This window comes from Nothoprocta perdicaria, unplaced genomic scaffold (genome assembly GCF_003342845.1).
Source record: "Nothoprocta perdicaria isolate Ctin4 unplaced genomic scaffold, notPer1 scaffold_38, whole genome shotgun sequence".
In the NCBI taxonomy this organism is placed as follows: Eukaryota; Metazoa; Chordata; class Aves; order Tinamiformes; family Tinamidae; genus Nothoprocta; species Nothoprocta perdicaria.
In genome coordinates this window covers 2,772,935-2,792,513 of record NW_020455621.1, presented here as the reverse complement: position 1 = coordinate 2,792,513, position 19,579 = coordinate 2,772,935, and the positions used below count along the sequence as shown (strand labels likewise).

At 38.5% G+C, this 19,579-nt stretch overlaps 1 protein-coding gene across 1 annotated transcript in view; it reads right to left on the bottom strand.

Annotated features, from left to right (window-relative positions):
* The window catches only part of PRKN (parkin RBR E3 ubiquitin protein ligase), a 544,832-nt gene extending 540,602 nt beyond the window's left edge, over positions 1-4,230 (bottom strand). The window contains exons 1-2 of the mRNA XM_026044722.1: positions 4,227-4,230; positions 3,222-3,385 (exon numbers count right to left, since the gene is read on the bottom strand). Of these exons, the coding sequence (XP_025900507.1) occupies positions 3,222-3,385; positions 4,227-4,230 (168 nt within the window). The remainder of the gene's footprint in view (positions 1-3,221; positions 3,386-4,226) is intronic.
* Positions 4,231-19,579: the final 15,349 nt, after the last annotated feature.

Below are 19,579 nucleotides of genomic sequence, written 5' to 3'. Positions count from 1 at the left end.
AAGACAGTGTGCAAAGCAGAGGGAGGAAAAGCAGAAAGACAGAGTCTTTGTTTCTTGATATACGTTGAGATAGAAGAATACTTGGGGGAGCATCATAYGTGYAGATGAGGCACTTAGGGACATGGTTTAACAGAAATGGTGTTGGACTTKAACTCAAAGCTCTTTTCCAACCATAACTATTCTATGTTTCAACTGTAGAAAATAACTAGTACCAGAAAAAGACATCATGTGCCACCCAAAATGTTCTTGTGGCCTGTAAGTCTAATCCTGTTACTATGGAAATCAAGCAGTGACCCCAAGTGTTTCTCATTTTCCTACTAATTGAGCTAGGAGCATAAGGCACAAGAGCTTGTTCTCAGACCACTAAGACACATGACAGATGTCTTAGTAATGGGACCAAAACTTGTCTTGGACTCYGACACAGAAAGCATTTCAAGGAGAGCTGCCCTGATTGTATCAGTGCAGAAGTGTCTTAAAACAGTGAAGGAGCTGCCCTCCTCAGAGGGAAGTTGAAGAGAAGGAGGATTAAATACTAAAAAGAAGCCCAGAGGAAATATCCAATTCATTAGATGCCAGAAAATTCACTGTTAAACCCTTTACAACGCCTTTAGCAAGGCAAAGCACAAACATAAAAAGGAAAAGGAAGGGCTCCAAATCCATAAACTATAAGGTCAGGATCAAGGTGGACTTAAAATGAAATCTCTTCCTCTCCCTTCTTTTTCCTTCATTTCCCCAAACTTTCATATACCACCAGCTGAGAGCAGAACGCAAAGAAAAAGGTTGATAAGCTGCTCCTCTCTGAACATCTACACAGATTAAAATGTTTCTAATCACAGGGAGAGTTAAAGATCCCTTATTCAATAGGCTTAGCCAAACAGTCACAAGTACCCAAAACAGAATCTGCAGGAATTAGGATGGCAGACTTTCCAGGTGCAGAGATGTCAAACAGCATGGTTTGAACATATTGATGACCAGTTTCCATTAGAACAGAAGCAGCCTTAACTTCTCCAGTTACTCYTTTCAGGCCTCTATAAAAGAGAGATCAGCTGCAACATGCTCTGCTTTTCCTCCCTTGCCAGCAATGGTTGGCACATACAGCCCTCAGAGAGGTTTGCTGGCATCACACGTGAAATCAGTAGCCTTCTTTGGGGAAGTAATCTTAGGCAAGCATTCTCTCCTAGGTGTACAAGCCAAGAGTTAGAGGTCTCTGTTCTCAGCATGAGGAAATCGCCTAGCACGTGAAAGCAAAGATGTCAGGATTTTAAGAGAACATCAGATGAATCAAAAGAATATATCTTCCCTTTGTTCTCTTAACAAGCTTATCTTTATTTAAAAAAAAAGTTTAGTCTGTTTCACAGACTATGTCTTAGGCCTGTACCAGAAAGTAACCAAGATGAGRGGTAGAAACTTGGCCCTTTCATACCAACCACACACATTGTGGACGCATAAGTGTAGGCCCAAGTGAGTTCACCTCTGCTACTACCTCTAAGAATAAAAAGCAACCCAAAAATCTAATTTGTAATATTGTCAGTCGCATGGTGCCAGCATGTATGTCCATACATACAATTACATGGCTCTGGAATTCTTCTATCTCTTGATAYGACACAAGGGAAGTTCCTCATTTCACACACACTCTTACCGTGACCTGTGCTTGCATAAAGTCCTTTGAAAATAAACCAAACTGGAGAAATTTTGTATAAATGACTGAAAAGGCTTGCATATTTGAAAAAACAGTTTCAAAATGCTTACTTACTTGATTATAAGTGTTTCATCCTGAAACAAAGTGGTAGTTACACTACTAGCTACAGCTTTCCAAGAAACACCAGGGGGCTTAAGAAGCTTCTGACAGACACCCACATCTAGGACACAGCAGCTGACAGCTTTTACAATTCACATTATTTTTAGAAATAAGATATATGAAAAAAATCATATACAAGTTAAAGCAGTTCATACCCAGTGAATATGTGCATCAACACTATCCRCAGGTGATATATTGAAGAATGACAACAATTTGCATTTCTATGGTTTCTTTTTCACTCCTAAATTCCTAAAGCATTTTGCAATGCAATAAATATCATGCACAAAGAGAAACTGATAGAATATCAATACAGTAGTGTCTTTCAGCACCCAAACTTAGCAGCTGTACTAAAACCAGCAATACTTCTCAACCATGACAGCCAATTAATCTGAAATGGTTCAGCCYGTCAGGACCTTTACATAATAACCTGAACCGCCATAAGATTTTATCTGTAACTCTCTGATACCAGTGCGAAAGGAGAGCAATTTCACTAAGTCACTCTTTGCTCTCTGTTACCTGGCCAGTGGACACGTTTTCCCAAGTTCTCCAAATGCCTTAACGCTGTGCCCTATCTTAGGGCTCTGTGACCTTATGCTGTGTTTTAAGTGCACTCCCAAATCCATATATGTTATTCACAAAGCACRAGAGAAATATATTAATAAAAGCAGCTGTGGCAGCACTACTAGCAGTAATAAATGCAGCAGCAAAGAAGAGATCCTTGAACCGGTATTTCCATGCTCACTACCACTCATCATAAATGAGCACCCCTTGGCATTGTAACTTAACAGGGCTGCTATTTAATCTTCAGGAGCCAATTCAGACACCAACTCACACCCGCTCTTCCACGCCCTCCTCCCCGTACTGCCTCRGCCTCGGATGCTACAGGTGCAGTGACTTGGAGAGCATCTCCACAGYGGCCGCCCGGGCCGGTGCCGTCCTGGCGCGCGTGCGCTCCGGRCAGCGCGAGCGGCAGCAGCAGCAGCCGCCTGGAACCATCCTCCAGGGGTCACAATTGGGTTACAAATTCCGTGAAATGTGATGACTGTGCAGCCCGATTTGGAGCAATTTATTCACATCCTTCTTCATTAAGATTCAAGTGAAATAAGTAAGATAGAAATTGAACAGATACAGAAATTGTGCAGAGCTTGCTTCTGTAGTCAGTAAACATTTATTCACCAAGCACAGCTTTCTCGCGCGCGCGCTCTCTTGTATTCTCCCTCTTCCCTCATCCTTCCTGCTTGCTGTTTTAATGCATAATTAAGAAGGTCAGAATTAATGAAGCAGTGTGGAGTAAAGTTCAAGGAATCCCCAGGCACTATTTATTCTATTAGATCTCAGGCATGAATGTCAGATTGCCAGCATTAGAGGCAGAAGCCRTTGATCTGGCAGCCATCCAGCAGCAGAACCACCAAGGGAGCCTTACCTGCAGTGTCAAGTCATTCCCGAGCTCCTTCCCTGCAAAAATCACACGCAACTGGTCAGCTGGAACTCCCTGTCGCTTGGCAACCACCTCCTTGAGCTGCAGGATGCTGCTGTCCGAAGCCACCTCCACGGGGAAGCCATGGCTGGAGTTGAACCTGACAAACACTGGCCAAGAACAAAATACCTTTTAATTGCAAGCATTTCTAGGGATGTATCTGTATTAAAGCAGAAGAGAGGCTTCTCAGCCCCAGGCTGCAGGCATAATAGCATTTACTATTTTAAGAGAAAAACCTATTAATACTGCAATATATCATGCTGAAAGGAGGAACCGTGTGGGATTTCCCATCGTTGAACAGTTAGTGACCAATAAACAAACAAAAAAACATGTGTTTTCCCTTGACAGTGTTATAAATTACCAAGAACAGTTAGTATCAAAAGACAGACCTAGCTCGGCAAGAGCCTAAGTAACTACTAATTGGCACTGTAGATTTTCAGCTCTGCCTCCACGTTAGCAGGCGCAGGGAGCACACAATTGCTGTGCCCCTCATGCTCCTGCCCACTGCATAGAACAAAAATGCAGGAAACMGAGGCCTTTTCTGGAACTGAGAGGCACTAAATCACACGAGCAAAAACAGTTCCTTGCTGCACATGAAAGCAMAGTCACACGAACTGGTTTCCCACTGTTCTAATTCTACAGGAGATAATAAGGGGGAGACAAATCATAGGCTTGCAGAAGTGTTTGAGGGCGTTCTCCTTGGATGTGGTCTTTTTCAGAGCTCACTAATATCTGCAGCGCAGAACTCCCGGTGGCTCCCACCCTCGGTGCAAAAAGTCACCGCTGCACCAGCCGTATCAYTTGCAGAGCTGCAGCAACTGGTTTATCCCTCCCTCCAGAGAAGCCTGGCAAGGAGCCTGCCAAGTGGCCACTCTCCAGTCCCTGGAGCTGCTTGTGATGAGGCTCCCAGAGCACCCGAGACAACCAGGAGAAACCTCACTACACCCATACCCATCACGGAGACTGTGTGGGCAGCACACATGAGCCCAGGGAATTGCTTCATACTCACAGTTGCAGGAAAGCAAGGAACTAGTAATAAGACAATATAAAACAAAGCAAAAAGACAATGTAAAATAAACCAAAAAATTAGAAAGYGGCTACCTGCCACCACACTGCCCAGTAACAACCACTCTTCTTGAAGACTTATTTTTTATTCCCAGTACAACATTTTAGCTGAAGATGTTACACTATTGAATTGGAGACTGACAGAAAGTCAGAAGTATTTATACAGTTTAGAGAAATAACTTCATTTTTTTTAAACTGGAATTGGGATACTTATGACTTTTCAAGTACAAAGTCTACCTGAGCACTCAAAAKTTCGCAAGTGTTTTAAAAGCATTTGAATACAGCAGATGAGAACACTGTCATTGTTTCACTAAACAGAGAAGGCTGCAAATATTTGCAATTCCACATCTGTCACTCAAATTTTGATATTCCTGGCTAACGTTTAAATGGCAAGGCTGCATACCAATAGAGTTCTAGACAAGAGCTTAAGTCTGGGACTTGAAAGTACTCTCTTAATATACTATGCTATGTCCATACACAAGCCATCCAATGTGATACAGCTTCCTGTAGAACCTTTTATGACAGGTTTTGATTTCTATTTTAAGGGTGTCCTGGAAATAACTGAACTGTTCATGCCTTACACTTCAGCTGCCCATACATAAGTAAACATTGGAATTCAAATTTCATTTTAATTGCAGAGTACAAGAGGAATTACATGACAAAGTAATTCCAGCAACGAGAAGCTGAAGATCTCCCATTCTTCCAGGTACACTCATAATGATCAACTATAAATGACATTATCTTGGACAAGAGCAAAAACATATTCATAAAACAATAGGGAATATGCTTTTTCTACATTTTGYATGCACATAAGTGTTTATTTGTACACATGTATATAAATATTGTTTATATATTTATATACACATAATATGGATATATGCAGGTCTTCTTGGACATCTCCCTAACTAATAAACACTTCTCCTCCCCTTTAGTCTTTCAGAAGCCAGTGCTACTGGGTTTGGACGTAAAAATAAGTCAGCAATTGCATTCACTCTTTAAATCAAATGCACTAGTGAGGGGAGATTGKTTGATGACAGAAACACAAACAAATAAAGTAGCAGTTAAATGAATTGTAAAGCAGTACTTGTTTTCAGCAGACAATATAAATCCAACACACTGCAAGCATCATATATGCTCACCATCAACAACTCCACTCTCCTCTGCAATAAATTCATTTTTATTCTGCTCTAAGAGGCTCCCAAGGTAAGTGTTGCTAATCACAAAACCCTGAACCCAAGTGAACCCGGCRACAATCCTACTTTAAGCATTCGTATTTCAAGCAAAGTACTGAATGGAGGAAAGTGGTATAACTGAAAGAGAGAGGAAAGCAGAGGCATAAAACTATTTCATAATGTCTTTTAGACCTCTAAGATACAGCAGCATACAATACCTTCTATATTCAATGAGTCAAATTAACACTGATGTCTTGTTTGGAAGCCATAGCAACAACTGTATAAGTTTACACTTGAAGAAAAAGCAACTTATACATGTGTCTGTATACACACAAGCACAAAATGAATTCTTTCCCTTTTCACTGATCTGGTGATTCCAGGCCAAACCCCTCTACTAAGGAGAGAGAYTTCTCAACCAAATCTTTCAAAATGGAACACCTTTTCTGAGTGTGCACCTAAAATATAAGAGGGTGTTTTTCCTCTCTCTCCTGCTTTGTTCTGGTCTGGAACAATGACTGAAGTGGTAGCAGCTGGTTCCTTGGAAGCCCACAGGACAGACCATTACTGCAGGTGTGACAGAAAGGGGTGGTGGAAATGCATTTGTACTGAGCAATGCCTTTCCCTCAAGGTGTGCTMGGCTGGTACTACAAAGTCTGAACACACAGAATACACAGGGCTGCAGGGTAAATAACTACACAGGTGCAGACATGACATGAGAGATTTTACATATCAAATAAATTCTAGTCTATCATGTAACAGCAGGAGAAGCAAGGAGTGACACTATTCTTTACCACGACACCCCAAGTTGTGCCAAAGAGCTAAGAAGTACACAGAATTAAACACCAGTTAGAATTAAAAGCTCAAGTTTCCACATGTAGTTTTGGAGGAAATCAACTGTCAAAATAGTATTACTTCCTATATCAAAAATTTAATGTATTCACTTTTTTGTACTTTCTGCAGAACTAGAAGTACCATATGTGTTTTCTTTCTGTAGCACTATATGGAAATAAATCTTTATTCTTCCTGTTATCTTGAMTTCTCTATTTGGATTACGTCCCTCAGAATTCACCATGAGCATAAAMCACAGAAAGAAGCTTGCACCATAGTCACGAGAAAGCAGCAAAGCTCAACCAATGCATTTCTTCTGAAATGGTGAAGAGCTTCTATGGYTTTTTTTAATTTGTATTCAAATGAACATAGTAAAATTATAAGTTCGCTTCAAGTGACTTGGATTAGTAGATTCACGTATATCGAGCTATTTCATTCACATGAATACAATACATAAACGCACTTATTTGGAATAAAACATTGCTATCCTGAAGATTTCATGGTTCAGGAACAGTATAATGTATCATTTCATCCATTATCAAGATAAAGTCAGGAACACAGTTCAACCAGTTAGGATACAAAATGATGCATAAATTTCTCACATGAAGAACTATTTGTGAAGGAAATACAAGTGACCATGACTGCAATTAAACTTAGTAAATTTAAGACACACTGTCCCTAACCATCTCTCCATTTTTTTTTTTGCTGAAGGTTGCTATGTACGACATAACAGATATACCAAAGGAAACATGATTTGAGTACCTGCATCTGAGCCAGCAGGACCCCCCACCAGGGTCACCACAGGACATGGGCCAGATACTGCACCTTCTTTGTGCAAGTCACACCAGAAGTGCCAGTGCTTTAACCCTCGTTGTCATCAATACTACATCTTTATTATTTTTCCCCAGTTCTAAATCAATAAGATTTATGTTTCTCATTGGAGAGGCTTGGGCCTCTGCTTGTGARCAAACTACAAAGGCAAAAGCTCAGTACATGAGACCAAAATACTGATAYTGTGCCAAGACTGAGAACAACAATAACAAATGTAGCTATTTCCACCTTGCTAAATGCAAAACATAAAATAGCTGATTCTTTTTCTTCCTTACGTACCAAGCCACAACCAAAGAAAAGCCATCTTCTAGGATATATGACCTAAAGCATATGACAGAATGCACACCTTATTATAATATTTCCTGGTTTTCAGTGTGCAATGGAATTGTAAAAATTGGAAAGTAGTAAAGCACAAGCTTATGGAGAAAAAAATGAATAAGTCTACAGGAGTACCTCAGGGCTGTAGAAAGAAACACACCACTAATCAGTACAAGTCCCATTAAATGGGTAAACTACTTTATGTGAAGATTTTTAGTGCATCTTTGCAGCAACTCTAGCAGCCTGAAATTGGTACATCCCAGATTTGCACATCTAGATTCTGCATTAAAATCCAGAATTTTGCATTAGAAATTTTTCCAGMAGTTTTAGTTCTGAGAAACAAAGACATTTTAGCCAGCTTTGTTCTCTTTTCTACCCTACTTCTGCTCCATTTCATCAAGTCTTGCTTYGGTGGCTGGCTCTAGTGCTGTGAAGTTGTGAAGAGCTGACTTTTCTTAACTTTCTTCTTGATATATATAAAAAAATATTTTTAGAAACTTTAAAGTAAGCAGTCCCACAGGAATTCTCCTATTCATCAGTTCTTCATTAGTTAGTAAAAATATCATCAGGCTTCCCAAGAATATTCTAACAGATATCTTTTCCTCAAAACTTTGAGTTGAGGCAGCAAGATCTAGAATCTAGATCTAGACACCCTTGCAGTGAACATCCTGCCAAATAATTCCTTCTTCTAAGACAGGAGTCCAACTAACCTTCACTGTCTGCCAAGGAGTGATGTGATAAATCAGGGAGCGTAACCTTTTCCACTTCAGGTTGTATGGCTGAAACTCCAGCACTTTCAACTCTAACTTGAGACCATGGGCTGCCATTGAAGGTGCTGAGACACCAGTATCACCTTCACCTGGCAAAACCTCCTGCTTTGGCACCAGGTGTAACAATCACAGACAGACAGGTATAYGCAATCAAGTTAACAACAACTTGAYTGGTTACCACTCATTGCTAAGCTGCAATACTTGGCAGCCTTAGGCCTCCATGATCATTGAGGTTGTGAAATAAAGCACATTAATGTAAGCTAGCTTCACAGCTGCAGCAGCAGAAGAGCCTACACAAGCAATAAAGGGCAACTCATTAACCTGGTGCAATTTGGTTGCCTCTGATCATTTATAAATTACATTCACCTAAAAATGATTTTATGATGTAGTTATACATAGACAGCACACAGTAGTCYATAAAAAAACTGCATCTCCAAAGTCACATCTTGGTAAGATTGTTCTTCTCTTTTGCAAGGTATGAACTCTCTTCACAGCAACACTTCAGTTATTACTCAARGAATATCATAAAACTATTCCTCAATTATTAACTCTATTTTCTATATTGAAATTTTTGCTCATTCTGYGTACACTTTAAATAACTATCAGATTCAACCATTATTGAAGAGAATATTTATGAAAAGCAATATAGTAGTACTCATAACTGACACATTTGTGCCTSTTGAGCATTCTACCAAGTCATGAGCAGCACAAAAGGGCTGAGTAGTGATTGAGCAATCACTTCCACAGCAAGTTTTAACAGGCATCAAGTCAAGCTGGTAGGAGATAGATCCAAAAGAGGCAAAACGAGATGTTAGACCCACTGGAACTCTGCCAAAGAAGTGGCAGATGCAAAATTTCTAACACARGCTCAGTGGGAAATCAGAAACTGATTGCCAGTTACCATATAAACTGCTCAGTAATCTCTACATTGAAAAGAGGGGGACAATATAGACTAGCATAAAATAAACTGCACATAGCACTTGAGCTAAGAAGGTCCATGATTTCAAGTACTGTATCAAAGAGGCAGTTATCACAGGAAAAAAATAGCAACACATAACAGATGCTGTCAAAAGACCCCCCCCCCCCCCTTCTTAAAAAAAAAAATGTATTTTAAAGGACATGTTATCTGAGTTAAAACAGCTGTGACCTGAGAGAATGCCAGAAGGATACCCTCTGTGTTTATTCTATTCCCTTCTTCAGGCCTGTTGGAGCAAGATATTGGGTTAGATGAACTTTTGTTATGAACCTCCATGGTAGCTCTTTGGAGCTATCATGGGTATGTATTTCCATACATATTTTTCCACAGCATGCCACACAAATATCTCAAAAGCAGTCAAGTTAACAGGCTCCTCCTAAAGCTCCTTCTCRCTCACTACCAAGTAAACCAAATCTGGGATAGAGGCAACCAAGAACAGCAAGATCTCACTACCCCTTTTTGTTGCCAGAACTAGACATGTACATGCAGCTGATTTCTCCTATGGAAGTGAGACAAAATTTAAACTCAGCAGTTATCACTGTAACTAGGATCTAGGCCACTTAATCCAATAGACAAGCTAAATTGATCCAGTGATTATTTCCTGTGAATAATTCACTCAGTTTTACTCATACTCACATACTTTTAAAAGCTTTTGAGAAATACACGGCTAGGTAACCCAGCGCTATGATTAAATTAGCATTTCATTCAAGAGYATCTTTTCAAAAATAAGCTATATTCCCAGCAATTTTTTTTTCGATTCACTGAATACGTCAGCAGAAAGCTGCCATGAACTTCCTTGATACAGAATAAAGCTAAATTCATGCTTCCTTTTAAAAAACATGCATTCTGTTCTTAATGTGGATGTTCCTCAGTAGATGCATGTAAGAGTCTTTAAACTCAACATATCTCCAGCTATACGTTACAGCTTCCCATATTCACAAAAGTATTTTAAATAAAATATATATTCACGCAGTTTAAGTTCTTCCTATCCTGTGGAAGAATGGACTTCTATTAGACTGCATCACTTCAATGAAAGCCATAAGAACGGTCACGAAATCCCAGCTAGGACTAATAATATATTGCAATAGCTTTGAGGTTGTAAAAGAGATTGCAAAGCAAAGTAACAGAGATCGTTCAATTTTAACGGTTAYGCTCACTCATTCCCAGTTCCCCAGGAAATTTAACACATATTTATTATGGTATCTACATTCTGCTAAATATGCTAAAAATGGCAGCTATCATACTTCACTAAGAAAAGAATTTTATAACCTCATTAAGTTTCTTAGTTGTCCAGTACAGGAGAGGGAAATATCAAAGTTTTCTAAGCACATTACAGTAGGGATAAAAATMGTGCAGATAAAATAAGCTTTCAGCAATGATTATATGTTCTTGAGCACCAGTATATGTACCTTGAGCACCATAACTAACCCCAGCTGGCAAAATTCATATGAAATAGCTGTGTAGAAACAGATTYGTTTCACACATACAAAAAGAAAAAAAAAAWAAGWCAAAGACAAAACCTTGGTAGCATATATAACTACAGAGAAAGCTTTGGTTGCTTCTCGCAGAAATGAAACGAAAGCCTTCAGAGCTCCTACTACAAACAAAACTCATGGAAAACTGAAGGGAATAAGAATTTGCTATGATCCAGGACATGCGAAATGGCTACATGTTGTTATAGGGGTGTGCATTGCTTGAAGGAAGAGGATGAAAACAATTGTTTTCTCTTATTTCTATAGAAAAGAAATAAGAGAATTTATTTTGGTAGAACAATGCAGTTCTAGTGTTGGAATTTGCTAATTGTTGAATCTCTAATTTTGTTTTACTGATCTTATTCTCAGATGTCCCAGTATTTTAAACCTACAGGATCATTACRGCCACCTGCTCCCTTGCTTTAAAGCACAGGACACACAGGTAAAATTATACTTCACCACTCTGCATTCAGTTTTGAGACAACATTTTCTCTCCCTTAGAAATCTTATTTCACTCAAAAAAGAGTCATTCACAATAAGAAAAGTGAACTTCATGATTTTGGGAGAGTCACAGCCCTTATTTGCACCTTTTTATACTAACCTCACCCTGCTACTTTCCATTTTCCTTTCATGCTACAGACATGGAATACACCAACTCAGACCAGTCTTCTCAGATGTTGGATTAATACAAGGACTGTAGCAGGACACTGATGCCCCTCTCACCATAAAAAAAAAAAAAAAAAACACACACACACACACCATGAAGATGCTGTTGGTCCCTGCTCCACTCCACCACAGGACAGCCTGTGCTCAGCCCCAATTGATAGGGGCTTCCCAGACAAACACTGCCCAACTTGTCCCCTTGCACTCACCTAGTGATCCCCACCAATCCAGCTTCCCTTCCTTACTTATGAAGCAGCCCTATGGTCACTGCTCCCTGAAGGAGAGTGTGGCAGTTCACAGCCAAAGCAGATTTGAGAAGTCCAGCACCCCCAAGAGGGGCAGCAGCTGTTGCCACTCAGGCTCCTTTTCTTTAATCTTCATGTTATTTGGTTCAGGTGTCTAGGAACTGAGGCTGCATAACCACCTGCCTGCCTTTGGGGAAGGCTAGGCSAGGGCTTCTCCCTCCTCCTAATTGATGAATTGGTAGCAGGGCAAGCAATATAGTTAAAATCCCTTCTCAGGCTTTACTCAAGTAGGTTGACTGTTGCGCAGTCACTGTAGTTTCAGTGGAAAACACGAGACTTGCAGGTAGTGGCTACCACGTACCAGGTAGCTACCTTGTGCACCATAATTATAGACTTTTAAGAGAAACTGAAGCTTTTTTCAGTGTTGTTTCAGAAAATACTGATGCGTTCAACTCCAACATAGTGAAATGTATGGGTTTCAAAGACTTCCTGTAAAATAATACCGGCTCTACAAGAGACCTTGTGGAGAGTCCAGGGCTCCTCTTGGTCTCAAGATGGCTGTGGGACACAGAGTGCTCAGTGACAGAGATCCCTGGGGCTGCTCCTCTACCACAGAGCCCAGACACAGCTGGGGCTCGTGGCACTTCAGGSTGTGGTTTGGGGAGGCTCAAAGTGCTGGGGTGCTCCCTGTACACTTGGGAGGCCATTTTGTCCTCTAGCTTTGCAGCACTCAGCTTCCAAACTAAGGTCTTGCTGGGGCTGAGGCCACAAAGCTATCTGCCTCAAAATGGGGAGCTTGGTGTATATTGTCCTCAACTGCATGGAGCACCGTTGCCTGGGCTCACATTTGCAGCCTGCTCACCCTTCAAAATTTTGCAAGAGCTTTGCTGTGGGTTCTTTTGATGGACTGCCATTTAATACAGGAAAAAAAAAATGTTCCAAAACAATTAATCACTTTTATAGTAGCTTATAGTAACTAATGGTCATTTATGACCATTGGTGAACTAATGGTGAACTCTGGCAGTTGCAAGCTGAACTCTRCTGGCAAAATTATATGCACAACTGCCAGTTAAAGATCTTGTGTAATTCCACTAGCTTTAGTAAAACGACCGCAGATATTTGCTGCTCTGAAAGTAAGATTTATCCCTTTAAGTTAAAACAGATCTATAAAATGATGGGTTGCCTGCAAAATCTCCAGTTGTATAACTGAAATGATCAATGTACACCCAACTTTTTATCTGAATCATTAAAAAAAGAAGTTCACGGAGTAAAGCTTGAAGATTTACCATATTTCAAAGATTATTTTGTCCCTTTTGAGTTTTTCCACAGTTTTTCCTCACTTTTCTTCTGTACTATTTTTTTTTAATTTTTAATATCACTCCTTGCTATCTAGCTCACACTCAGAGAAGCAGCATTTTTATAGGAACTAATTCTTACAGTATGATTTAAATTCTAAATCCCTGACCCAACAAAATAGCCAGTAACCATTTATGCCAGGCAAAAACATATGGCTTGAACTGTCTGCCAAAAATAGTCTATCATTCCTGCTATAAAACTGCTAGCTAGGTGGAAATAAAAGGAGTACATTTCAAATATCCTAGTGTTACACAAGGGTACTACTAACCTAAGAGTAACTGGAAGTTCAGTATATTCTTTAAATACAGAGAGATTGATGTATTTAAAATATACTCATTACAGGCACTTATAATCACTTTTGAATTATAATACATGTATTCGTATATACTTGTGTGTGTGTATGTGTATAAAACACCCATTTCAGGAACTTACTCTTTTGGTATGCAGTCAAATGCTTATTCACTGGGAAGATTTTTACAGGAACTTTACTGAGTAGGGTGAGATTACATATTCCACGATTTAGTTCACCAAAAAATGCTTMCTGGACACCTGAATCCAATATTATTATAGAAATTAAGAAACAACAACAAAGCCCTCCAAGTCACAATGAAGGGTATGTAAATGAAGTAGTTGAAAAATGATGATTTATAGTACATCAGCTGAACAAGACAGGGCAGAAGTGGTAAAATATTTCAGAAACTATATGAAAGACTTGGCTCATTGTCTAAGCAGAGGTAAAGCGTATAGTATATATATATATATTACAGATATGTCATCAAGCAGTGAAGTCCACGTAGACCTGTGCCAGTCCACAAATTAAGCATATATGTTTCATATCACTTCACCAATCCTCTACCAATCTTTTTCACTGTATTTACCTTAAATATTCCATACTTCGGCAATTTTGAAATACGACATACACAGTTTTGGTCTGTCCATGTCACATCTAGGTCAGTAGTAGATATGATATTTCAAGGTCCTCAGGCCTACAGTTTTGAGGTATATATCACTAGAAAGCTATAGGTTTTCATATTAAAATTTAGAAGGGCTAAAAATAAAGTCATGACTAGAAACGAAGTCTCATGATATAGTTTTAGCTTTTTGCCATTATAAATCAAAAGATTTCCCATATCACAGTAAGACTGTTATATCTAGCTCAGGTCACAATTCCACTGAAAGAACAAGTTTCCATTGGAATATATCATGTACTGAAGTCCAAAGTTTTGTGATTATATAGCAATTCATGAACCATATATGAAGAAAGTTACTTAAAACATTTGTTTTACCACGGGCAAGATGTACATACATTGAAATGGGAAATAACAGCTAAGTTAATAATGGCCTGATGAATCTATTCCTCCCTACTGAAATAAAACCACGTTTAAAACATTTTTTAATTTAAAATATCGACATTGATATCTCTTAAACCAAATTTCAGACTTTTCTTTCCCAAAACAGAAATAATAATTTCTGAACAAATAGAAAAATAAATCTGGTTGTAGTTTGGCCTAATTCTCTGAACCAGGGCTGTTTTCCATATTTCATTGTAAAAGCTGAAACCCAATATAAGATAGCATGTACACAAGGCTTAACTTTATCAGACAGTAAATTATGGTCTATTGTACAGTTTTACAGTGGTCTGTTATTCAGTCCACATTAGAGAGCCACTTAGTGTTAGCCACCTATACTTGGTTAAACTAAAACTAATTTCACAAAACTATGTGGTGGAAGCAAGACACCAGTAAATCAGAATTACACCAGTAAATACAGAATCTTAGKACAACATACATTATAGGAGATTTTTAGGAATATAATGGGGGGACTGCATCATATAGTCTTCCTTTGCTTTATACTGACATTATATACTATAACTATATAGTGTTTTCAGAAATAATGGAAGTTTGCCAAGTTCTGGTTTAATTTTTTTCCGCCCACCTTATTTATAGTGGTCTGGGCATCAGCAGTTTAATGCTCATAAATTGCTACATTTGTTGGCAGCATATGCTCTGTACATAGGCTTCACCAGTACATATGTTCAGGCATATATATAATTTTGTATGCAAATAACCTCACTGAACTCAATGAGACTTTAAAGATTTATATCCTTGCATTTTTATGATGTTGAGGAATAAAATGATTGTGAGATATATATAATCTTAACATGTCCATCCAAGTAGCAGATGTAATTTTTAACAATTTATGAACTCAATTACACATAAACAGAGAGAAACTGAATTGTTTTAGACTTATGCATGTCATAAATGTGAAACAAAAAATAAAATCACAACAAGATTTATTTAAATAACACCATAAAAAGTCCAATCATGCAACTAAAGCTACACCTTTGTAATGGTGTGCGTAAGCTCTACATAGTACTGAATTTAAAAATGAAATACTCTGCGGCAGTCTAAAAGGCTAAAAAAAAAAAAAGACACATAATTTGGTTAGATTTTTACAAATGTATGAAGAGGAACTTTTCAGTAAAAGGAAATTACAGAATCACAAAGTCACATAATGGTCAAGGTTGGAAGGGATCTCTGGAGATCAACTAGTCCCACACCCCTGCTCAAGCTGGGTCACCTAAAGTAGGCTACACAGCACCGGGCCGAGGCAGCTTTGGAACATCTCCAAGGATGGAGACTCCACTACSAGTCTGGACAACCCCTTCTGATGCTCAATCACCCTCACAAACATTTTTCTTCATGTTCAGAAAGAACTTCCTCTGTTTCCTGTGTCTGTTGCACATCCTATCTCATGTCATCCTGTCACTGTCCGCCACTGGAAAGACTCTGGCCTCATCCTCTTTAAATCCTCCCTTCACATATTTTTATGCATTAATAAAATCTCCCCAGATCCTTCTTTCCCCAAGCTGATCAGACCCAGCTCTCTCAGCCTTTCCTCATCTGAGACATGTTCCTGTCCCTACAACACTTAAGTATCTTCATTACAGTAGCTCCATATCTGTCTTGTAATGCGGAGACAGAAGAAGTYTTGCCAGCGCTGAATAGAGGGGGAGGATCACCTCCCCCTTGACCTCCTGGCAATGCACTTCCTAATGCAATCCAGGAGGCTGTTGACCTTCTTAGCCACAAGGACGCACTGCCAGTCATGGGCAAGCACTTAAATCAGAAATGGGCATTCAGAAGTCCCACGTCCTTCTCTGCAAAGCTGCTCTCTAGCATGAGGCCCTGGCTGGTGCATAGAGTTATTCCTCACTAGGCGCAGATACCTGCACTTGTATTTGTTGAACCTCATGAGGTCCCTCTCTGCCCATTCCAGCTGTTTGTTCATGGTCCCTCGGAATGGCCAAGGAGGTCACAGCCCTCCAGCGTATCAGCAGGTCCTCCCAGCTTTGTGTCATCRGCAAACTTGCTGAGCATGCACTCCCTCCCATCATCTAGATTTTTGACGAATAAACCGAGCAGCATTGGATCGATTAGATTGGATTAGTTAAAGAAGAATAAGAATTTTAAACTAAAAATCCCATTTGGTATAAATTGATAGGATAGTATTCTTGGAATCATTATTTCAGAAAAGAGAAAACATGGACGTATTTCTTCCTACATGTGTATAAGSTATGGAGGAAAAAAAATGACTTTCGTTCATTTCTCTTTCTTCCAAAGAAGTAATCATATGTGATATAGCTGGATCACAACTGGACAGTTATTATTCTTTTCCTTTAAAGTAATCCAAATAAATGCCCACAAGTCYGTCATGATCATAAATATTTACTTATTTAGCACTTCTGTAGCTGTTATTAAGCTGATCTGGCATTCTTATAGAAATCTTATTGCAATATTGATATACCTTATTTGAGAAGCATACATGATTATGTGAATAGTTACTGAGGAATACAAATCGAGGGGAAGACTGCAGCAGATGTAAAAGTTTACATATGAATAGGAAAAAAAGGAAAATAATGAGCAGTATTTTATCAAACACAGAGCTCTGATTCTTCAAATTTTTGTAAACAACAAAGAAACATTATAAGGAAGGAAGGTTATGTCAGGAACAGACATCTGCAAAAGAATTTAAGCCATTAATTATTTATGACCCCATGTAGTATAGACGGTCACATTATAAATGTTTATTGTCAGACAGATGAAAACCTCCTTTTCTTTCCTGAAAAAAAAAATGAAGACTTATGCTAATTATCTGAAAATCATGAGTAGTGCTAAGTTACTTTAATAAAGGGTTTTCTATTTTACATTTGTCAAAACATGCTGTTATTTGGTTTAATAATACATCCTGAGCAAGATTTTTTTCACTATTCACGTACAGTGCTGGTATTTGTTCTTTTCAATTATATCATGTCAGTGAAATTATTTTGTTGCCATGATAAACATCTTCTATAAGGATATTACTTACAATGAACTGGAAAACCAACAGGTATATTAAATCAGATTAAAAGGAGAACATTGGCTTATCCAGCATTCAGTTTTTCTGAATGTAGCATTTTATATGCTTCTCGCTCCTGAGTTTCAGTTGCCTTGTACCTCAGTTTGCATGCAACCCAGGTCTAAATGAATATTATTCTGTGGGTTCGATAAAAACATAAATATGATAAACACTCAAAAATATATGTTCTGAGCGGTACATGCAGACACACTCAAACAGCTTTCATGACATAATAACTAAACCTTCATAGGCTAACCTCTAAAGCCAGAAAATGCTCCAGAATAAGGGAACTAGATGTTACTCGTTCTGTTGCCCCTAAAGTACTACATTTCTCTTCTGTTGTTAATTTTAAAAGACAAAAGCAATAGAAAAAATAGAAATGATGTACTATTAAAAACATCGTCTGCTTCTTAGTGCTCACTGAAGATATTATTCCAGAATGTGAGAAGATACGAGAAGATTTCAAGAGTTCAAGAGTTCTATTTATCATACCATTCAGGATTTTGGAATGCATACACTGCATCTCATTAATTCTGAACTCTGAAACAGAGTTCATGGTTAGCTGTTGTCCTAGTGTATTAACATTAAGCTGGGAAATAAAAAAAAAAAAATTAAAAAGCTTTTCTCTAGGTTCAGTTCCAATAACTACACAAATATCTTAAAAGATAATGTCCAAAGACGTTGTTTTTTCCTTAATTTTAACTGTGATGCTAAGGATGACACTATACCTTAATCTATGGCTTTTCACATGGGARTTGTTAACCCAAGCATTGGATTAATCAAATAATTAAAGTGGATTGTTCTATATCTGTCTATGTATATATATTTTATACATAATATCTATACCTTTTTTTTTTTTTTTTCAGATTGGAAACAGGGAGGAATTCCCTTGCTGATTTCACGAATTTGTCTGAAGAGTTTATAATTGTCAGTGAATTGCAATTCACTGACACCCTTTTGTATTCATGTGGGCAGAGAACCATCATCTGCACTGGGGAGGCAGCTTGATTTACTTATGGAAGGAATGATTTCTTACAAAGATGCCACTGAGGCTTTCCTAAAATGGGAACTAAACAAGTATCAATTTCTGATTATGCATCATTCTGATAAACAGTAAATCAGTGAAGACCTACACTGGAAGAAGGCTCAGAAGAGCTGAGCAAAGGTGATGTACCCACAAAGCTTGGGGAGGAATTAGGGCCTGATTGACTAAAGCTGCTGTAAGAAAAGCTCATCTTAGTCTAAGAGGGGTCTTAGAACAGAGAGGTCTCCAGACCTCTGTTTTAGATAAAGGGCTACATCAGCTGAGTGGACCAGCTGGTTCTAACAGTTGAGCGAGTTAAATAGCTGTGTAACTGCTCCTCCATGAGGATTTCAAGAAGTGCAAATGTTCTCATGTGTTAGTCAGATTAGTATGAGATTGAAGAGAGTTATTTGTGTGACTTGGCCAAAAAAAAAAAAAAAAAAAAAAAGCCAAAATAAGCTCAAATAATGAGCAAGAGCAGCTTTGAAGACCTCAATGGGCTTGAGTTCATTTTATCTCTGTGACTGAGGATCCAGCATCTTGATGATGAGTGCCTTATAGAGACCAGTACATCTCAGAATTCATACTTGGATTCAACTGTATACTGCTCTCTGTTAAAAGCAATTTGTACTTGTATTGCAATTTAAATACGTTGTTGTATCATTCTGCTCAATCATAATCCTGTATAGTGTCAAAGGATGTCAAATAAGTAAATTTGGTATTAAATGTTAATTCTSCATGTGTGGAAAATCTAAAAGCCCTGGCCAGGCAGTGCTGGACTCTGATAGTAACAGATTTAGCTGCTGTCCTCTACTTAAACTGCCCATTTATTCACCCATACAGAATAATCTTTAAACATCAAGATAATTTCTTCACAGTAGCGGAAAAAAAATGGTAACAAACTGTGTCTTTCCACTGCTGTGAAGTGAGAAAATCAAGATATTAAACACACTAAATAGCTAAGTTCAAAAGCTCATAGACTACAGATACCCACCATAAAATGATCTCAATATTGAAATGTGGCTCTGTGGTCTTTGTTTTGTTCTGCAGGTGCAGTAGGAGACAGCTCTCACTCTCCTCTGTCTCTTGAGCAAGCAGGTGATACTGTCATATGTCATTTTCAGTAAATTATTTCAATTACAAGAATTCATCAGGTTAAGTGTGATGGTGGCTGCAAGAGGTCTTG